The sequence below is a fragment of the Gopherus flavomarginatus genome, chromosome 24, assembly GCF_025201925.1.
Source record: "Gopherus flavomarginatus isolate rGopFla2 chromosome 24, rGopFla2.mat.asm, whole genome shotgun sequence".
NCBI lineage: Eukaryota > Metazoa > Chordata > Testudines > Testudinidae > Gopherus > Gopherus flavomarginatus.
The window spans coordinates 11258497-11280643 of record NC_066640.1 but is presented as its reverse complement, the minus strand read 5'-3'; the positions used below and the strand labels follow the sequence as shown (position 1 = coordinate 11280643).

The following is a 22147-nucleotide window of genomic DNA, read 5'->3' as shown; positions in this document are numbered from 1 at the left end:
ACGGCCCAGAACTTGCACCCATAGGCACAGATACAGGCCCCTCTTGGCTGGGCTAAAGGAGAATCCCCATCATATGCAGATGTAACCCACACACCTCCTGGATGTGGGGTTCTGTCCCAGCTAGTGGTACTGAGACCACGTCGAGCGAGAGATCAAATGAGTCTGTGCACAGCTTTAGCTAACAGCAAGTTGGCTTTTAGCTCATGCTTTAGAGGCTCATGCACTAAGCTCCAGAGATCCCAGGTTTGATCCTGCCTACCGACGACTGGGGTCTGTTGGTGTTACACATACACTATAGGGCATATGACACACAGCTTAGGTGCTGTGATCCCAAACAGTATGTACAGTGCCCTGGGTTCAGTTAGCACACACATCCACTGGAAGGGGGTGGAAAGGGGGCATTCCTAGTCTGTAAATGGAATATTTGCAAATAAATCCTCCCTGAGAAAGGAAGGTAGGAGAGGGGCAAATTTCTGCTGAGCAGGTTTCACACAAACACCAGGTATGAAGCAGATTTATTAGGATCAGACAAAAAGCATTTTTCACACTGAAAAGCAAAAGGCCTCATAGTATCAAAATAGCAGCAGGATATTATTTATTATGTGTATTTCTGGTAGGGCCTAGCAGCTTCCAAAATGAATCAGGGCTTCTTGGTGCTCGGTGCTGTACAAGCAAAGAGAGCTGGTCCCTGCCCCAAAGAACTTACAAGCTATATAAGACAAGAAACAGCAGGTGGGTGGAACAAAATATGGGCAAAGGAAATGAGATCCTGAGTTTGCATGGGCCAAATAAAGGAGAGAAGAATTCGGAGCTCTTTCTAGCCATTGCAACATGGGTCAGCCAACGGCCAGTTCTGGTAGCATCAGTGGGCAGGCTGAGATTGAGATTGGGGTATGGACACACAATCATCCTCTGGTGGTGTCGCTGGGGACTGAACTCCTGCTCTCCAGTGCTAAAGGCAGAGTGTCCACTGCTTGAGCTAAAGGAGTAACCCTGCTAGCTATAGTAGGCTCTTATCCCCAGTGGTGCAGCCACTAACTCACACTGATCACTGTCACCACTGAATTAAACAGAGAACAAATGGATTACTCTCCCAGTCTGGATTATCTAGATGTAAAAATCTCTCTTCCCCATTTAATCCTTTCACTGCCTTTAGGACAGGCCTGGGTCCCCAGCAGCGTTATCCTGTGCACCGTCAGAGCCCACCAGACCCAGCTGGGCTCAGCAGTGAAGCGGTTAAAACAAGCACATGCTCAGCTTGTGTTTTTAATAGAGTCAGGTGTGGGTGGGGTTCTTAGCAGCACTTGGGGGAGCAGGGTGAGGGAGCCATTCCTGGTGGGGGTGCTGGGGTAGGATTTACAGAAGGGAGATGTTGCTGGATGGGAAGGATGGATGTTGAGCAGCCCCCTGGGATCCTTTAACTGCCCGACTTGATGACTTCGTTGATCCACGGCAGGTATCTGGAGATCTGGGTATAAACTGTCGGGGTCTCGCCACATTTCTTGCTGCCAAAGGAGACCACGCCTTCAGCCACGCCATTGCAAACCAGCGGCCCGCCCGAGTCGCCCTGCAGACGTGACACATGAGAGCCAGGTCACATGTTAACAGCACAGGAACCATGGAAGCTTGACCTGACTCATGTCTCAGGGCAACTACCTAAAGTACTTCTATGGCCCCATTATCACAGTATCTGAGCACCTCACTGACTCTCTGCCTCTACCCTTTCTGCCCCTCTGCGAGGTGGGGCAGTGCTATTGTCCCCAGGTTATGGAGGAGGAACTGAGGCCCCGAGAGAGCAAGGCCCAGATCCTCAAAGGCAGTTAGGCACCTAAATCCTCTGGGAGTCAGGTGCCTAAATCCCTTTGATCTGGACTTAAGTGACTTAACCATGGGCACACAGGAAGCCAGCAAAGAAGCAGTCCCATGTTCCAAGCTAGCACCCTGACCTCTAGGCCCCCCACCTCTCGCCACATCACCCCTTGAACTCAGTGGGCCTGCCGTTGTCTCGCCCTGCCTCTCGCGCAGTCACTTGCTCCAGGGCAAACAGGGGGCGAGAGGCTGACGAATCAGACAAGCAGCATTTTACGCTTGCTGAAGGAAGCCTGCAGTCCAATGAGCCTGGCAGCCGAATTTGGATCTTAATGACAAATGTGGGAATTACCACACTGGATCAGACCAGAGCTCCAGGATCTGTCCTCCTACAGTGCTGGCTGTTTATAGGTTTAAGAAGCTGCGAAAGCCCCAGGAGTAGGTTGTTACGAAATAATGGGCCCCCAGGGAGCCTTTCTTCCTCACCACTTATAGTTAGCAGTTGGATCATGGCCTGAAACGTGCGAATTTATATCCCTCCTCCCTGTCCCTAAATCCATATTATCATCACTCTGGATATTCCTATTATCCACAGAAACATACAGTCCTTTTATGAAACCTACTACGCTCTTGAGGCTATCCTGTGGCAATGAGTTCCACAGACAGATCACCTACAGTCTGCCTGTAGCCCAGCCTGGTCTAAACCACTCAGGAAACGGACTGCTGATTGCACTACAGTAAGGGGCCAATCAGTTACCCAGGATGCCCTGTTGGGAAGAAATCCCCCAGGGTTTCTGGGGTAACTGTGGCCCCGGTAACTGTGTCCTTGGAGCCTGTCTGCTCCTCATCAGACCTCTCCTCGGTGAGCAAGAGAAAAGAAGGTACCTGGCAGGCGTTGTGCTCCTTGTTCCCAGCACAGATCATATTCCTGGTGATTTTCCGTGTGTGGAGTGATGCGCAAGACTTCCTAGGAACCAGGGTGACGTTCACCTCCTGCAGAACCTGGCTGTGCGTCCCTGATGCATCCTTATCACCATTCCTGGTGCGTCCCCAGCCAGCGGTGCTGCAGGCAGCTGTGCAGGGGATCTCCCTGTACTGCTGCGGGAGTTTCACTGGTTGAACCGTGTTATCATAGGGAACAGGGGTGTTCAGCTGCGGACAGTGGGAGAATGAATTCACAGCACATGCTTCTTCACTCAGTTGCTTAGCACAGGACCTAATGCCCTTTTGTTTGTCAGTCAATGCTAGGGTGATCAGATGGTCTGATTTTATAGGGACAGTCCCGAGATTTGGGGCTTTGTCTTATGTAGGCGCCTGTTACCCCGCACCCCTGTCCCGATTTTTCACACTTGCGGTCTGGTCACCCTAGTCAACGCTCAAGGGGTACAAGGTGTCTGGGAAGCATCTTAGCCTGTCGTTTTGGGTTTGGTGGAGAGATCCTAGACTCTGGCCCTTTGGTTGGAAATACACATTTCGCCCACCTCTGCTTTAAATACACAGTGGCTGCCTTTGATGGAGCCTGGTGCCCTCTAGAGGAAAAGTCAGACATTTTTATCTGTCGGAAAATAGAGCCAAGATTTAAAAAGACTTGGAGTTCCAATCCCTGTATTTTAGGCACCTAGAAAAGAGAACTGGTGTTTAAAAGTGCTGAACATCCATCAGCTCACAGGGACTTCGGTGCTTTTGAGAATATTTTCAGCCTCTTTTTCCTCTCCCCACCTTTGCCGTTTAGACTGTGAGGGCTTCCAGCAGGGTCTGTCTCTTAATCTCTGTCTGTGCAGAGCCGAGCACAGGGGCTCTCAGTTCAGATACCAAGGCACTGATGTAATACAATCTAAAATGTAATCTCCCAGTTTTTAAAACCTTGGTCCCTCCTGGCAGAAAGAACCATGAAACCAAAGGCTTTTCTAGCCTAGATTGTCAGCAAATCTATTTTTTTTATGTATCTGTGTGTTTCTTAGTTTGACATTATATCGCCTCCCTTTTGCAGGTAGCCCATCAAATGCAGGTTATAAAGCAGCGTTGCAAAGCGATAGCCGACAAAGATCATGCTGTCAGCGACACCAGAGCATCCTGAGACTGAAAAGGTACATGCAAGTGGGACATACACAGCAGGGCAGATGTTGAGCCCCCTTGTCCTCATTCCCAGCGTCAGAAATAGCACATCTACAAAGAACCGATTGAATGATTTGCACGAGCCCCTTTGAACCGAGGAGGGCAGTCAAATGACCTAGAAATGGTGGTCCAGGTTTCACCCTTGGCTTGCAACGCCTGTGGTCATTTACACCAGTGCAAAGAGCTACGATTCAGTAGTGCTTTGCACAGGTGCCGATGCCTGCAGCAGGTGCAGGGCAGTGGAGAGTCAAGCCCTGGAGATGTTAAGTAGCCAGGCAAATTGTCCCATTGGGCAATTCCAGGGGAGACTCCCCCCGGTCTCTCGATTCATCATTTTTGCTACATGCTCCTCTGTCCATGGAGCGTAAACTCGTCAGCCCTGGAATATTAGCCATTGCCAAAGAACTAGGACATCCCAGCAGCAGGAGAAGCCTGACTATCAAATAAAACTCAATTACTATAGCACAGGCTTTTCTTTCTTTCTTTCTTTCTTTCTTTTTTTCTTTCTCACACACACACGCTGGTGATGTGGATTTGGAGTGATCCCTACACTCTCCAGCTTTCAGCCCTTGTGTTTAACTGTGATGATGACCTTGGGCTCCCTGGAATTGGGTGAGAACTGGGAGGAGGTACTTACTTGGACCAGCATGATGTCATTTTCCCAGGTGGTGGAATCGTAATCAGGGTGCTGGTAAAACTTTGCGATGTCCCATATGTGGTTGGACCTCTCGCTCAGCAGCTCGACCCCCAGCACAATCAGGACTCGCATGTTTCTGTGAGAAGGAACATTCCCGTGAACAGAGCCATCACCGGCAACCCAGACCCTGTGCACTGTCCTTGAGACAGGCAGCGTGGTTCCGTGGCTAAAGCAGCGGGGCTCAGAAACAGGAGACCAGGATTCTCAGCCTGTCTGCTACTGACTGGCTGGGTGAGCCCTTCAGTAAGTCACTTTTCCTCCCTGTGCCTTAGTTTCCTCATTTGAGAAGCTGTGACTGACTAGTGCAGTGTAAGAGCATGGGGAGAGAGAGGCCTGCTAGAAGCTACGAATCCTGGCTGTGCAGTGTATGGAGGAAGAGGGGACGCATTGGGGCTAGTTCTTCCTTTATGTGCAGCCCACGGTGCAGGGTGGGTTTATGCCTCCAGCTCCCCAGGAGCCTATTTCCCAGGAGCCTTCAGCTGAATGATCAAGGCACCCACCTGGAGCTCCTGCAGTGGGCTGCGGTCATCACCCACTCTGGCTGGATCAGGAACCCATCACACAGGATTTCCTTATAATCGCTTTCCAGGATGGCCATGTAGGGCCTGGAGTGATTCTGCACCCTGCGTCCCCCGAGAATCAGAGCATCCTGCTTGCCTGCCGAAGGGGAGAAAACGGAGTTTATCTGCTGTCGCCTGGCAGAGCAGAGAGAGAGCGGACGTCAGGATTCACGCTGTCCACTGGTCTGAGCATACCTGCGCTTCTCCGGGACAGCAGCTGGGACAGCCAAGCAGCTAGAAGATCAGGTTCAACCCCAGCAAAGTGGTGCAACCCAGGGCAAAATTTGACCTGCGTGTAAGATCATGAGGGCGGCTGACATTCCAGCCAGCCGTGCGTCCATGCAGGATCTGGCTAAGGGGAGTCCAGCGTTCACCAGGCTCTAGAAACCAAAGCCTGGAGACTGGTGGGGTAAGTGGTGGAAACAGACATGCGCCCGACAGCTGGTGAGTCGGATGCAGGAAAACCTGGAGGGAGTGGAAGATTGTGCTCCCAGTGTCACAGGGAGTTTACACATCTCTACCCCTGCATGTGGCTCCTGTGATCTCTAAGGCCAGAAGACATGATGTCGAATACTGCTCCCCCGCATATGCCCACTGCCTCTCAGCTGTATCACATGTTAGAAGAGTGGCTGGATCTGACTGCAGCTGTAGCCAAAGCCTGTGCAAAGTGCAATGCCAGGTGAGGGAGTGAGCAGGTGGGGTTTGCTATGACACGGCTCCATGGCTAATGCAGATCCTGCCAGAGAAACAAGAGCGGGCCCAGGTGTGCGATTCACTTACCTGCATGGCAGGAACACGCCAGCAGCAGCCCCAGCAGGACAATGCAGGATCTCTCCATCTCTTGTGTCCTCGAAGCGTGACTAGGCTGAAATAAAAACACAGCCTGGCTCTTATGCCTTTGAAAGGAGCAGCAAATTGCTTGGATCAGCATGAAGGTGCTTTCTCTGCAAAACGGAAACCACAGAGCCACAGAGAGTAGAACCTGCTCAAAGGAGACGCGAGAGAAGGTGGGTGAGGCCAAGTCTAACAGCAGAGTCCATGCTCCATCGTGCTGAGCGCTCGTCCCAGCTTCAAGGACTTGGGAAAACAGAGCCCCCAAAGTGCATTCCCCTCAGGAATGAGTTTGCAGGGTCTCAGCTCACTTCCTTATGTACAAGTAAAACTAAGGCAGATGCTAGGGCCTGATCATCTTCCTGCAGGTTTGGGCGGGAAGGGAAGCAGAGATGGAGAGCAGCACATCTGTTGGACTGTGCAGTGTAGCGGAATTGGGTGGTTTCCCTTTAAGTAATTTGGGAGCCCTCGAGTGGTGCTCACTGGGCTCTAGGTTTTAGAACCCAGGTGGAGCAACAGTGTGTGTGTGTGCGTGTAACGAGGCCTTGTATGTTGTTAATAATATGGTTATTTGGCTACTGTGCCAGTGGTTTCTTTGTGCCATCACTGTTGTGTAAAGGGCAAAGTACACAACAGCCTGTGTTGAGGGGGTGTCATGCAACATCCAATAAGCAGCCTTGATCCCTGGTGAGCCGGAAGCCCCCAAGCATCGGACTTCTGTTGACTCCAGAGCCCTGATCGCTGCTCACCTGTGGTGCGTTCTGCACCTCCGCTGCGACTGAGTGGGCTGCATCGGGAATGCACGGCAATCAGGCTTTGCCCTGGAGGCAGCTGGGAGGGGCAGCTGGTGAGATGGTGGTTTGTTTATGTAACTGTCCAGCTCCAAGTTCAGAGCCATCAGACCCCCTGGATGCCCCCCGCATCTCACAGTGTGTAATTTGGACATGGATCTGCCTTGGTCTGGGGAAGCAAAGTTTGGGAGACGTCTGCAGTTTTTTAAGTCCATGCAGCATCCATGCTAGTTCCTTACCTTGTCATCTCCAGAGGCATCAAAGCCCCCAGGGAGAATCCACAACTGGGCACGACTGTTTCCCAACGAACCTGGCACAGTTTGTGGCTGGGTTTTTATTTTGCTTAGTTGAACTTTGCCATCAGTTTGAAAGTTTCCCACTCCCTGGTAGATACTACAAACCAGCATGGCTCAACTGGGATTCCCATCCTGCTCCCATGCAAAACCGCCGCAGACTCCCAGTTCCCCAGGTTCTCGTTTCTTTGAATGGCAGCTGGCATTAGAACGGGCACAATGAACCTGTGGAACTTATGGCCACAGGATACCGATTAGCTCAAGATCTATGGGGATATGAACCCCGCTGCTTCAAGGGGTAAACCAACCTCTAACTGATGGTAACTAGAAAAGATGACTTCATAACTTTCTACTGTATAGATCTTACACCTTCCTCTGAAGCAGCCAGTGCTGGCCACTGGTCAGAAATAGGATAGCGGACCTCGGTTCTGATCCAGTTTGGTGATTCCCGTCTGTCTATGCAGCCTTCCCTTCAGACAAGGAGACTCCCCATGAGCATTGAAGCCAAATTCATCCCTGGTGTAGCTGCCTGGAAATCAATGAAGCTCCACTAGGGATGAATGAGACCTTCAGAGGGTTGGGAGATAGACTGGGAGAGATCAGTAGATGTCCTCAACAGGAAAAGTGCTCCAGACTGGAAGCCCATTGAGACAGGAACCGTGTCTTCCACATAGTGTCAAGGACCAAGCGTTTCTTGGCATCACCTACCCAATACTCATCAGTACAATAGTAGCAACCAGAGGGCTGGCGAGGGGAGAGTCTTTCTTTGGCCTTTCAGTTCTGATCCAGCCTAGGTGACGCCTGGAAGGTGTGATGAGTTTGATGAGTCTCCACCCCGGCCTCAGTGGAAAAAGTGCCTGCTCCAAACCCTCCCCCCCAGCCAGCAACCATTGGCCTGCCCAGAAACAGCTCCCCTCTCATCCCTCCAGGGCAGGGCTGTGGTGCTACGTGTGGGATTCTCACCCCGCCACCACCTGTGCGGTGGGCAGATGCCTTCAAGCCCGAGGGCTGTTGCGCCAGCACTGAATAAATCAGCACCTCCTGTCACAGGGTGCACTGGCCCTTTAAGGGGAGTTGTGCTCAGCCCCACCGGTGCCTAGGGAACTGCCTCCCAGCTGATGGGTTAGGGCAGGTGAGCATGGCGGAGAGCTGCAGGGAGGCCAGAGAGCCACCAGCCAGAGGGCAAGGCCCGCAGCCGGGGACAGCAGCCCCTGCCTCGGAAGGGAATTAGGAGGCCTGCGGGAGGGATGGCTCCTGAAGCAAGGAGCCTGGGCAGGCTGGAGAGGAAGGGAATTGAGACGTACTTGCTAAGGGGTCCAGGCTGGGCCATCCAGAGAGGGAGGGAGGAAGCAGTGCCCTCCACCACGCTGTCTCCTCTTGCCCTGTGCAAATGAACCCATGAGCTAGGACAGGACTGGAAGGGGAACTGTAGCTCGGTGCTACAGTTGGGGCGCGTTGTGTGGCCCCATTTGATCGGCGTGAGATTGGTGGATGTCTGCCTTGTTTGGCTGACCTTTTGTTTACTCCCACCTCTCCAACAGTGTGTGTGTGTGGGGTGGAGGGGTTGCGAAGGGGAGGGAATGGACTCTGGTTTGGCCAGAGGGCTAAATCACGGCGCTGCATGAGAATCGCAAATCTAAAAGCAGGAGAGTGAAGTGCCACCAGAACATGAGATAGTGGGTGGACCATGTGGGAAAACTGAGGAAGGGCCACGTCTGATGTGGGATGGGGAAAAATCTTGTGACACTTTCCCCTCCCCCAGGAACCTCCCCCCCCCAATTTGATCCCCAGTGTGTCACATCTGTGCAACCCCAACGACTCTGGTGACCCGCAGTTACAGTCAGTTCCCTTTTATTGCAATACTTGTGCTCAGTGCTAACAGCCACAGCGGGTCAGGTTTGCACCGGAGCTGGCTTGCACTGGGGAGGGCAGAGTTGACAACATGCCACCTGAAATCCTGCCTTGGGCCCCATCCTGTAGGGTGAAAACCTCTTTCCCTTCCCACCCCCTTGCAAACCGCCCCTTTGGCAGGCCAGACGTGTCTCTTTGCAGACAGGAGAACTGGGCCGGGTGGTTTCCAGGAGCAGCCGTTGTGTTGGGTGGAAGAAGCCAGTCCTCGGGGTGGCTGCTCCCCTCTCCGGGATGCTGCTTGCAGGGAAGTGCGGTGAGCTTATCTGATTGCAAGGGCAGCTGAAAGCAGGAGTGGGGCACCCCATAAGCCCCCGATGTCCGGTTACATTGACGTTTGCAGTGTCTGAGTGCTCTCTGCCATGCTAGCCGCTAGCCCTGCCCTTGGGAAATAGCGTGGAGTCTGCTGCATGCCCCTGCAGGGGCCAGGCAGCCGGTCCCTTCCAGTCCAGGGCTGACCCGTCCACCTTCAGTTAGCTGAAGCCATGACTCTCTCGATCCAGTCGACGTAGGGGGGGATCCGAGTGTAGATTCCGGGCTTCTTATGGTTCCCACAGACCCGAGAGCCGGCAGCCACCACCCCTTCGGCGATCCCATTGCAAACGAGCGGCCCGCCGGAATCCCCCTGGAGAATCAAGTCACAGGATCAGCCTCGGGGTGGAGGTCAGTTTGCCACATACCGTGGACGGCACTGTGCCTCCTCTGCCCCCTTCTGGGCCTGCTCAGCAGCCAATGGCTATGCTGGGAGCCAGGCTGTCTGCCAGCCTTCCTCTCCCATCAGCCCCATGCTGGGCATGGCTACCCATCACCACTCTTCCCGGGCTAGAAGAGCATCTGTTATGTACACCTGCCGCCCTTGCCCAAGATGCTGGGCGGAAGTTTGCCCTGTGTCTCCCCGTTATTTGTATTGTATCAAATAAGGCAATATTTGATAAAAGAAGCTCTGCCTGAGATCAAGGCCCTATTGTGCCAGGTGCTGCACAGACCCAAAGCATGACACACCCCACCCCGAGGAACCCACAGGCTACATAGACAAGGGACAGGAGGGGACCTGGAAACACAGAAGAGCAGAGTGATCAGCCCAGGCACACACAGTAGAGACAGGAATAGGTCCCGAAAGGAGATGGGACATTTATAGGGATGTCAGGAATATCCCAATTTAATAGGTCATCATTAATTATGCTAAACCTCAGGCCTTGAACTAATCCCTACCTATTAGATCAGGATGAGACTGAATGAGAGGGAAGTGGGAACAGATTGTCCACCACAGGCTAGGATGGGGGTTGGCGGCTCAGTCGTCTGGGGTTACAAGCAAGCTGATGGGACCGGAGCACTGGGTAACCCCGGATGGGGTTCAGAGAGAGCAGGGCCCCAGTGCCCTGCAGCTCACCCACGGACACTGTCACCCCAGCGCAGCTGCTCGTCAAGGCTAGTGTGGGAGCCCTGGCGGCTGGCAGGTTCTGGGGGGCAGAGGGGGATGTGGATTGACGGGGATCACAGGGTGGGGGCTGGGAGGGAGGCTCAGTCTTTGAAACCTGGATCTGGCTGCAGGTCTGTCAGAAAGGGAGAAACCAAGTGTGCTGGCTCCAAAGCACAGACATGTCTCCCGTGCCCCGGCTCTGCCAGAGCACCCCACTAGCTGGCAGCACCCCTGCTATTCCAGCCCTACCCACCACCAGCACTTCAAATGCATCTCAGTCCCTTCCTATAGCCCCCAGCTCTGCTCAATCCGGACACACAGCCCCTGCCGCGGCTTCAGCCCTCTCCTGAGCAGAGAAGCTGAGGATCATTTTGAATGGTGCAAGGATAGGCTGAGGGGGTGCCCCAGGAGTAGGGGCTCAAGCATCAAGCTCCCTCCCTTCTGCGTTCAGGGTGGCCTGTTGCTCGGGGGGTGTCTCCGTTCGAGGCCTAGGGGTCAGGCGGCAGAGAAAGGGCTGCCAGAAGCTGAGAGAAGAGGCCAATCTGAGATGACACGAACTCTCTGCAGCAAGAGATGAGGATCCAGCCAGGGAAGTTTAACCCCCAGAGCCTCCCAGTTCTACAGATGGGGAAACTGAGGCAGAGAGCACACAGGAGGCCTCTGCCAGAGCACATTTGCCTCTGGTGGAGTTCTTGCATGCTCCCCCGAAGCAACTGGTTCTGGTCCCTCTTGTCTACCGGGCTAGATGGACCTGGCAAGTCCTTTGTTCCTAACTAGGATTTTCGGTTCCCAATTCCATTCCCTATCCACTAGGCCATGTGGTCTCTTGAGCCATACACAGCGCTTGGATCTAACCACGGTTACTACCTCCCCACCCTTCCACCTTGCCGAATGGTTCGATTCATTTTGAACAGAAAACATGTTACGTGAGGTTAATAAATAACCAAAGTCCCTGCTCCAAAGTAGCAAGAGATGTGTAACTTGCACCGCAGCTGCGTGCCGGGTAGCTTCCTGGAAGATAAGCTAGACGTTTTGTTAAGCACCTCTGCATGTTTGCTCACATGCTGATAATTATCTTGTATTCAGCTTTGCAAAGTGTTCATGGGGGCGGCTAGGTCAAGCCAAATGCTCTGGAGTGAGGGCGGGCGCAGTCGACGCCCGTCTTGCGTAGGTGTCATTGGCGAGATGGGACAGAACCTGATTCTAAGGGTTTGGCTACACGTAAAAATCAATCCAGGGTGTGAGTTTCAAGCAGATTAACTCCATGGCTGGATGCGCTTATCCTGGAATGAGAGTGCCTCATTCAGAATCACCTTAATTCCTGGTGCATTAGTTTAATCCGCTGGACTAAGTTAATTCAGAATAAGAGTGTCCACATGTGCAGTTATCAGAAATAGTGTACTCTGTAATAGCTCCTTGTGTGGACAAGCCCTAAAAGCAGGGGGAAGGATCTAGGCTTTTAGTTATTCCCCTTATTCGTGTATCCAGGCGAGGCCGTTTGGTGCAGTGGATTTGGGGGTAACAGCCAGGAGACGGAGGGAGAAGTCCTGGTCCCATTTACTTCAGTGGTGATCTGGCCACTGATTTGCAGTGTGACCAGTGGTAAGGATCTGTGCCTCAGGTTCCTCATCTGTAAAATGGGGCTAATAAGAGAGACCTACCTCCGGGGAGCATTTTGAGATCTATGGGATTGTACGTCTGCTCCATACAAACTAGGATTTTGCTTCCTCTCTTTCCAACAGTAAGGGGGTGACATTCAGGGCCTGATTCTGCTCTCTTAGACAGGTGCAAGTCAGGCCTAACTCCAGCCTAAGAGGAGAACTAGGCCCCAGAACTCTGCAGGGAGAGAGCAAAGGACCCAGGACTCCAGAAGTTACATGGTTCTGTATTTACCCCTGGGGGCAGGAGGATAGGTAGGCTACCAGAATAATCATACACACACACACACCTACAAAGATACCCACTCATACACCTGTTCGCACTGATACACGCAAGCGCATAGACACAGCTCTGACCCCCCCCATCCCCACCCCCACCCCCAGGCAAGAGAATTGAGCCGAGCGATTTCCCCCGGAGATAGATACCGTGCAGGTGTCCTTCTTCCTGGAGTCCGTGCACATCATCTTCTCTGTGATGGTGTTGTCGTGGTGGGCCCTGCGGTTACAGACCTCCCGGCTGATCACCGGACGCTCCACTTGCTGCAGTTTGTCAGGCAGCTTCCCGGTGTGGCTCATTTTACCCCAGCCGGCCACCTCGCACACCGTGCCAGTGGGGACATCCCTGTCTTGCCTCTGGAAGGGCAGGATCTTCACATGCTCGTTGAGGATCGCTTTCTCCTCTAGCTGATTTGAGAGGCAAAGAGACAAGGGTCAGTCGGGGTGAAAGAGACAGACTGTGTAGCTGTAACGCTGCCCCTGGCTGGGTGCTGGGCGGGGATAAAACCTGGGTCCTCTGGATCTTCCAGCAGGAGTCTCTCTACAGCGTGAGCTAAAAGGACCAGGAGGGGACTCAAACCTGTAGCGGGTGTGGCCACTGGAGAGGGACAGAGCTGTGCTGCGTTAGCACAGGGTACGTGGCGATCACCTGGGAAATACCCCAACTAATGGTGACGGGACAGAGGCGCCAACTTTCATTTTTCCAGGTGGGTGCTCCACTCCCACTCTGCCCCGAGGCCCTGTCCCCACTCGGCCCCCACACAAGGCCCCACCCTCGCTCCGCCTCTTCCTGCCCCCACTCCACCCCCTTACCCCCAGTGCCTCCCAGCGGATCGGCAGGTGGCTGATGGGTGATGAGCACCCACTATTTTTTTTCCCCTGTGGGAGCTCCAGCCCAGGAGCACCCACGGAGTCGGTCCCTGCTGCAGCAGTGTGATTGCAGCTGCTTTATGGGGAGGGTTCTCCTGCCGCTGGTGGATAGAACGGGCCCTGTCCTTGCCGGTGCCTTGGGCTTATCCTCCTCTCCCTTGCAGTGGGGTGAATTGGGTGACCCCAGCCAGGGATGTCCATGGGTATCAGGCTTGTTGGATCTCAGGCCAGTCAGGCGAGACTCAGCTGTGAAATCAACAGGAGTTTGGTGCCTTTGAGGAGCTGGGCCTGGCCCGAAGCCCACGGGAGTCAGTAGGAGGCGCCGTGCCTGCAGTGGGGGATGGTGGCTGTGTGGGTTGTGCCCACCTGGAGGAGAAGGAGGTCGTCGTCGTAAGTCTCCCTGCTGCTGCCGGGGTGGCCGATCTCTGCGCGCACCCCATAAAGGTGCTTGTGGGGTTCTGGCTGTGAGAGAGAGTGGGCTCCCAGGAGGACCTGGAACGGCTTGCCGTGCCTGTAGTCGAGATGGAGACGGTAGCGTAAGGTGCTCTGCTCACCCCCAGCACTGACCTGCGAGACCTTTCCGGTCCCTCCTGGCTGTACACTTCACCCCGATGTACAGCGATCACCAGTAGTCAGCCTCTGCCTTTCCCAGCCATAGAGAGTCAACCCAGACTCTCCTGCCTGTGGGCCCAGCCCCGGCTAAGAAGGAACACGTGCTCCTTGGGTGACAGGGGAATCCAGCCTCTGTGCTTGCTGGGCCCCAAGCTTTCCCTTCATAGTGACCCTTTAACAACCCTAATGGCTGGAGCCATTGAAATCAGCGACAAACCTCCACTGACTGCGATGGGAGCAAGATCTGGCCCGTGCTCTTCACTCCAGAGCATCCCCTGAAATAACTACTGGGGTCTGTGTTAGAACCAGCTAGCCCACCCTCCACACCCCCTTTCTCTCCAGCACTGCACTCCCGCCCCATCGGACGCGAAGGCCGGTACTCACTTGTCTTCCAGGCAGTGAGCCGCGCTCAGCACCCACTGCTCGGCGATCAGGAACCCGCCGCACACATGCTTCCCATCCACCTGCAGGGAAGCCATGTAGGGTTTCAGGTGGGGAGGAGCTTCGTAGCCTCCAAGAATACGGCCCCTGGGGCGACCCACTGGTGGGAGGAGAAACAGAACGTTAGCCACTGAACCTGCTCTGTCCAGCCTTCCTTTCCTGTGGAGCGTCTCCCCTTAGCATTAACAGGAGCTGGGGGAGCACATCCAGAGCAGGGCATCTAGCTAAGGGACGTATCGGCCCCTCATCCCCAGGGGTGTGTGAGCACCTTCTTGTCCAATGGATGAGAGACAAGAATTCTGTTTCGTGGACTGTTTGTGTTCTCCAGCGAGATCTTTAGAGGCCCACCCCAGAGCAGCCAGCTGGGTGGGGCACTCCCCTGGGGTGTAAGACAGACAGGTTTGAAACCCCCCTCTGCCTGATTCAGTTACAAGGGCATGTTTGCCTTCAAACACACGGGAACTGCAGGGCAGGCAGGTTGGACCTTCAGCAAGTGCTCGGATGTAACGCATCTGTATCGTCACATACGAGTCTCTCTTGCGATGGGCTGAAATGGGTCCAGGATGAGTCAGCCGGTTTCTATCACCAGCTCCCTGGCTTTTTAAAAACAAACACAGGGCAGAGCGTGTGTTAAGCAGTCAGACTGCCTGTGCAAATAATGCTCAAACATCATTTCGCCCAGGCCCACGGTGCAGGCAATTAGATTGTGTCTGCAGAGCTCTGCTGGCTGGTTGGACAATCAGATTTTTTTTTTCCTAGACCTTAGAAAATTTCTCTCCCCTTCAGAAACTTGAAGAAGAAGAAACAGGTAAAAAGAAAGCCCCACGTACAAAACGTGAGATGCTTCCAGGTGTTTCGGCTGAAGATTTTTCCGAATGTTCTGCAGCAGTGGATCAACTGCATGCTTGGGAGAATAGCAGGAGGCCTTAGTCAATATTTACCAATGGCCAGTACCTGCATCCACCATGGGAAAGATCCGCACCTGATTCTAGTACATGATCCCAGCTCAGTGACCTAGAAGAAGATGAACAGTGCCCTCCACCTTCCTCCCCCGCCATCTCAGTCCTTGGTATGGAGGAAATCTCAGCTGTAGATCCATCCAGCAACAGTCACCATGGTATCCTAATCCCAGGGGAGGCCATGTTGCCTAGTGGCTGGCACAATGGACTGGGACACAGGAGAGGTGAGTTCTGCCACTGATCTGCTGGGTGACTGTGGACAAGTCCCGTCTCAGCTCTGTGCCTCAGTTTCCCCATACATAAAATGGTGGTCGTGACACTTCCTTTGGGTTGATAAAGTGCTTTGAGATCCTCAGCTGGAAGGGGCTGGAGAAAGTGGTGAAATGTCCTAGGTTCCCCTAGGCCTGCTGCTGAGACTATAAAGTTAAATTGCCCCTTTATGTGGCAAGGCAGCACATTACTACGGCACAGACACCCATCTGCTTCACTTATTGGGTCAGTTCTTAGCTAGGCCTGCCCTGCAGTATCCACCTCCCATGCAGACCCATGTCTCTGCCATGCCCGCATGAGTCAGAAAAGAGAGCAGGGAGTATGGGAAGGGTCAGAGAACGGACGCACTCACCACACACCGAGATGCCCAGCAGAACAATCAGAGCTAGGAAGGGCGAAAGGTGACCCATGCTGGCCGCAGATTACGGCAGATCTGTCTCTAATTCGGGCTGTGTCTTGTCTTGATATAGGCGGCTCTGCTGGGAGTGAGAGCAGAGACCTCCCTTTTATAACAGAGCTTTGGGGGTGGGGGATGAAGGGGAAAAAAGGAGATTTCCAGGAAAGCCAGAGTTGGGAGGAAATTTGCAACAGCTGTTGAGCGCTCAGCCTGGAATGGCCTTTTGGTTGTAGCGGTGCCAGGGGCTAGCTCATGATTTCTCAACACAAACAGCCCAGGGAGGAAGCAGCCCATCCCAGCTGCTGAAGCCTGGCTTCCCTGGAAGGGGATTTCTGCAATGTTTGTTTGCTCTTCAAACACAAAAGGGGCAGGCAGAGTTCATTCCCCAACTGCTCATGTTTGAAGAACAAAGAATGGAAAAATCCCCTTCCCTGCCTGCCCCTGTTTGTGCAAAATTGAATGGGTCATTGAGTGAACTTCCTCCTTAGCAAAGCTCCCTCCAGGACAGGCCAGTCACTGGAGGAACTGCTGCAACCTGATTCCTCTCTCTGCGCACCTGTGCTGGGGAGGAAGCCAGGACTTTGGTCTCCAGGGCTGCAAACCAGCATGGTTTTTTTGCCCTTGTTCAATTCAGTGATGGGGTTATTGCACCCCTCTGATAGCCCTAGACATGGGGCAAGGCCATGAGACAGAACTTTGACCAAGGGAAGGGAATAGTCTGAGATCTCAGGGAAGCCGCCCTGTGGCTAGTGGCCAAGTGACACTGGTAAATAATCTGCAATGTAACTGGCCAGAAAGAAAGGTAAAGGTCTGGTGTGAGTGAAAGGGAGAAAGTAAGTGTGTGTGTGTGTGTGTGTGTGTGTGTGTGTGTTCAGAATGTTTGTAACAATACAGACATCAACATCGTGTTTTGGAGAAGGTCACGACTTAGGGCCAGATTCCCAAAGAGCCAAAAATGAAGCTAGGTGCCTAGGCCCGCATCCTTACGGGTGTTTGGGCCCGTGGCGCCCATTGATTTCAATGGAAGTTAGGCACCTAAATACCTTTGACAATCTGGGCTCTAGTAACTTCCAATGGGAGTTAGGCACCTGCCCTGCTGTAAACCCCACTAGGCACCTATCTGCATCTTCAGGCACTTAAATACCTTGGTAAACCTGGCCTTTACGTGTCCCTCATGGTCGCTCCCGTCAGTATTCCCCAGGGCCGAGCCCGTGTGTGAGTGAGACACAAACTCTCATGACTTGGGGTACTCAACTCTAAAATTAACATCTGAAGATAAAACTGCCCCTGAAGCAAAAGATTTAGAAGCAAATGGAGCAATTTAAAGGATCCTAGCCCAGGGACAGTGGGTGCTGTCAACAGAGAGGCATCAGAGGTTGTTATAATGGAGCTCCAGTTTTCTTGGGAGCCGGACTGCAGCACCCAAAACGACCTTGGATCAGATGTTTTTTATCACAAGGCAAGTGACCCGTGCTGTACTGGCGCGTCTCGCTGTAGAAGAATGGCCAGCAGAGAGGAATCTGATGTGTCTGGCAGAGATAACGGAGAATGAAATATCCTGCGAGGAAAATGCAGAGGCGTTAAGCCAGAGAGTGGAAGGCCGAGCCCCTGCCTGCTGGGGTGATCAGCTGAATGAGACAATGTTTGCCATGCAGGCTGCAGAGAGGTGTGGCACAGCCTCCAATATCAATTCATCCAAGTTTGGGGTCCAACACTCCTTGCTCCAGAGGCCTCCACTGTTGCAAACTGCAGCCCCTCTGCAGCTGCATGAGTCAGAGAGTTCAGATGAAGTGGAACCACAATGACCCAAGTCAGCCAAGAAGAGCGAAGGGTTCAGCACTGGTCAGTCCACCCCAGTGGGTGGAGGCCTCGTCTGGAACTGGAGAGACCCAGGGTCAAGTCTCCACTTTGTCCTCAGACTCCTAGGTGACCTTGGTCAAGTCACTTAGTCATTCTGTGCCACAGTTCCCCAAATATAAACCTAGAGAGACTAGCTCTGCTCTACCTCACCGGGAAGTTGTGAGGGCCAGGGAAGTACTCCAGAGCAGGGGTTCTCAGCCTTTTTCTTCCTGAGCCCCCCTTCCCATGCACCAACAGGCTATAAAAACTCCACGGCCCACCTGTGCCACATCTGGTTTTCTGCATCCGAAAGCCAGGGCCGGAGTTAGGGGGTAGCAAGCAGGGCAGCTGCCTGGTGCCCCATGCCAAAGGCCCCCCGTGAAGCTACATTGCTCAGGCTTTGGCTTCAGCCCTGGCTGGTGGGGCTCAGAGCCCTGGGCTTCAGCTTTCTACCCTGGACCCCAGCGAGTCTAACGCTGGCCCTGCTTGGCAGCCCCCCCTGAAACCGTCTCACAGCCCCCCAGGAGGCCCCAGACCCCTGGTTGAGAACCACTGCTCTAGAGAGAGGGGAAAGGGAGGAGGCCTAGCCTGTTCTGTAGGTTTTCATACCATGCCCATGACCGAAGTATCGGAGCGCCTTCCAGTGGCGCATCAAGCAATGTGACGAACGTCTCTTCACCCGGTGAGTGTTCTGTCCTCCTCTCTCCAGGCTGGTTGCTGTGCTGTGCCTAGGACCGTGATGATTTCTGGGGGCCTACGTGTATCAAGAAGGTATGTGGCAAGCCCACGAGATCCACCTGAAGCACAGAAGAGAGCGTGCAGAGGAGCAGAGAGCATGGTAAAGAAATGAGGCTGGGCTATGGGAGTTGTATTCTCCTGCCATTCTCATCTGTACCACTAGGTGGGGCGAACACCTCGGTTTCCATGCCAGGCTTGGGTCCCCAAAAACCAGCTTTGACTAATGCTTCAGAAGGGGCGCAGAGTCACTCCCCAAAGGGGGACACATTCCTAGGGAGGTGGTGGAAGTACTAGGGGGGTGGTGGAATCTTCTTCCTTAGAGGTTTTTAAGGTCAGGCTTGACAAAGCCCTGGCTGGGATGATTTAGTTGGGGATTGGTCCTGCTTTGAGCAGGGAGTTGGACAAGATACCTCCTGAGGTCCCTTCCATCCCTGATATTCTATGATTGATTCTGCACATCCCTGCTGTGTTTTCATCCCCTTTATCCCGGGGGGAGGGGCAACTGGAGACTCGGACGCAGTTCTGAAATTCCGGGGGTTGTGCCAGTATCCTGTGCAAGAGGCCAACAGCTCCACGCTTTAGATTTTGCCCAGATGAGCTTGGAGAGAGAGAAACCACCAGGTTTCAGTGACAAGAAAATTAATTCAAACACAATCGAGTAGAAACAGTTGTTTGTAAATGAACAGGAAGTATTTGCAACCCAAATATTGGAGCTGGGTCGGCTACCATCTCAGCCTGGCCTCACCCAGGGCCACCCAGAGGATTCAGGAGGCCTGGGGCAAAGCAATTTTGGGGACTCTTTCCATAAAAAAAAGTTGCAATACCATAGAATACTATATTCTCATGGGGACCTCACCTGAGAGCAGACCAATGAAACCTGCTTCACACTTGGATGTAAGACACTCTCATTACTAGTTTGCACTTCCAGAGCCCCTTTCATGTAAGGGTTTCAAAGTACTCTGCAGAGGCGGCTCTGATGTGTATCTGTGTGATAGAGAAATTCCCAGAACAGGGCTGTTCAAAGAGGAAGGATGGAGGGTGAATATCAAGGGAACCTGGCTCTTTGCTCATTGATGGTTGTGTAATACAGGAGGAAATCTGCTGAAGTCAGTTTCAGTGTGAAGTCAGGGTCACGCCTGCTCTGTGCACTGTTGTTCCTGTAAAGGTTCTGAGCCAGATCCTGGTAGTATAAAGTAGCTGTGAAGCTATGGGATCTGGCCTCTGAGGATCCCCCCTCCCCATGATAGTGCTTCTGGGGTGCAGAGCCTGCATACATTATTCTCCCTTGCAGCTCCCCCCCCAGCATAGGGGGAGTTCCCAGGAGACAGGGGGCATGGCTGGGGCAATCGCTACACTGCCAGAACAGCCCCTTGAGGTTATGAGTGTGAATTGGAGCAGCTCTGAACTGGTTTTAATATATGCTGGCAATTAGACAGGCCCCAAATCAGGGAGTTCAAAGTTGGCTTAAAGCTGCCTTTACCCACCCCCTTTGGGTTGTGTACAGCTCAGCCTGGCCAAAAGACGAGGGGTGAGAGACTGTGGCTCGGCTTAGCTTTGAGGAGCTAGGCCTGTCTGTTTGCTGTCCCAGCCCTGGGCTCCCCACGCACCGCTCTGCCGATGCCACCCGTCCTGACCTGCAGCCCCATCCTGCAAGTCTGGTCCTGGCAACTAACTCAGCTAACATGACTCATGGCAACCCCCCAGCCCCTGATAAACAAAGCTGAGGGTGGAGTGCCGGGTTTGTTCCTCACATGAGTGGAGGTGACAGCAATGTTCTTTAGAAACCTTCCCTGCACACAGAAAGCCTCTCTGGTTTGCCTGGTTTACTTGGGCAAGTCTTGCGCTGATTTCCCTAGGGTGAAGGCTGTGATGCCAATGCTGAATCAAAGGAAAGCACTTAATAATAATAGTAATTAATCCTCTCTCTTCTCATCCGTTGATCTCAAAGCACTTTACAAAGGAGGCCAGTATCATTATCCTCATTTTACAGATGGGGAAACTGAGGCACAGAGCAGGGCGGTCACTTGCTCAAGGTCAGCGAGTGGCAGAACCAGGAACAAAACCAGGTCCCCTGAGTCCCAGTCCTGCCTGTTTGTTTAACTTGGCTCCTGCGTGACTAAGTCTTAAATGTCTGAAACATTTGACGAGAGGCGTGATCTTTCCTACCGAACTCGCTCACACGTTGTCTAGCAGCGGCTGTAGTTCTGGATCTGTGCAGCACCTAGCACAGTAGGGTGGTGGTTCACAACTGGGGCTCACAGGTGCTACGGGAAGCCAAAGAATAACAATAACCTATCCCAGGACTCCTCTCCCGTCCCGCTCACCCCCCATGGAACAAACTAAACTCTAGTTTTACAACACACAAAAGCCAAACGGAGCCAGGTCAGGCTCCAACCCCCTGCAAGCCTGTAGCACGGCCCAGCCCGCCAATGTTCTCAATACAGAGCGCGTCACATCCCGCTGTTTGTCAGGCTCGGCTTTGGCAGAGATTCTTATTGCATCACTCGAGTCAGCTGCTCACACTTAACAGTTGCTCAACAATCAGAGGGGGGGAAGCTCACTTTGCATGGGGGGCGAAGGGATACAAGGGGGGTGCTCTGCAGGGGGAGCTACTGAGACATGGTGAGGGGCAGGGAGCTGTCTCCAGGCGGAGAAGGGGTGGGGTGCGAGGGAGGCCAGCAGCTTGCGGCTCCCTTGCCAGCTGCCAGGGGTAGCTGTTCCAGGATCTGGCCTGACCGCACCGGTTCCTACCCGTTCCCCAGCCTAATCCTGGGTGTCGCAGCGGCCAATCCTACCCTTCTACGTCCCGCTTTCTGTGGCCGGACGCTTGCCTGCCCCCCATTTCCATTGCCCCTATTAACAGTTATTCTGTCAGGAGAAGCTATCCTGGTGGCATCGTCACTAAACACTATAGCTGTTTAGGGGTGGCTGGATTTGGTGTCCCTCACCCATGCCTGGGTCTCAGATACTGGCTCCATGTCTTTCCCCCTCGAGATTCAGTTCCTGGACTCCACAGGAACTGTTGGAAACCCTCAGATGCCATAAATAACTCCCATGTGGTACAGAGATGCCTGTCTCTGAGCTGGGGTTAATTCTGCCACTCACTAATGTACTGAGTTGTCATTCCTCAGCTAATGCTGAACAAAATCTGAGAAGAACCTTTAGCTGCTAGCATGGGCTTTCTCCTTGAATATTCTTTGGTATTTATACTCTGGTTGTTTAGATTCACACCTGTTGTTGTCAGGTTCACACTTTAATCTCCTGCTCCCTTCTTGCACTGTGCACCGCTTAGACACACCTGAGATACTGTGTGTGTGTGTGTGTGTGTGTGTGTGTGTGTGTGTGTGTGAGAGAGAGAGAGAGAGAGAGAGAGAGAGAGTGTGTATATGTGACAGAGAAAGTGTGATGCAAAATACCAGCATGTGGGACAAATTCAGCCTGAGGATAACTCTGGTGACATTCTGGAGTTAGACCCAGGATTGTTTTTCCCCTCTGCATACAGAAGGATTCAGGTTGCTTGCAAGCCATGTGAGCATTTGTGCAGAGCATATGGTTGTGCATGCTTAGTGCCTGATGCACTTATGTGCAGGAATGGCATGGTTACAGGATGGGGAGGCAAACTGTACCCCCAGAGTGCAGGCAGCGAGGAGTCTTTGTGGGCTG

The 22147-nt window shown here is 53.2% G+C and overlaps 3 protein-coding genes across 3 annotated transcripts in view; 1 reads left to right on the top strand and 2 right to left on the bottom strand.

Moving 5' to 3' along the window:
- The window catches only part of PLPPR3 (phospholipid phosphatase related 3), a 50247-nt gene that overhangs the window by 12189 nt on the left and 15911 nt on the right, over positions 1–22147 (top strand). The window contains exons 2-4 of the mRNA XM_050933897.1: positions 3800–3896; positions 15068–15464; positions 18456–18584. The gene's annotated coding sequence lies outside the window, so the exon portion shown is untranslated. The remainder of the gene's footprint in view (positions 1–3799; positions 3897–15067; positions 15465–18455; positions 18585–22147) is intronic.
- LOC127040133 (mast cell protease 1A-like) lies at positions 1226–6549 on the bottom strand. Its single transcript, XM_050933945.1, has 5 exons — positions 5962–6549; positions 5122–5278; positions 4562–4697; positions 2695–2961; positions 1226–1567 (listed from the first exon to the last, which is right to left on the bottom strand). The coding sequence occupies exons 1-5, from the start codon at positions 6110–6112 to the stop codon at positions 1418–1420; spliced, it is 861 nt and encodes a 286-aa protein (XP_050789902.1). The 5' UTR covers positions 6113–6549; the 3' UTR covers positions 1226–1417.
- Positions 8931–16114, bottom strand: LOC127040135 (complement factor D-like). The gene is made up of 5 exons (XM_050933951.1): positions 15863–16114; positions 14225–14381; positions 13595–13739; positions 12509–12766; positions 8931–9629 (listed from the first exon to the last, which is right to left on the bottom strand). Exons 1-5 carry the CDS (start codon positions 15918–15920, stop codon positions 9474–9476), a joined length of 774 nt encoding a protein of 257 aa, XP_050789908.1. The 5' UTR covers positions 15921–16114; the 3' UTR covers positions 8931–9473.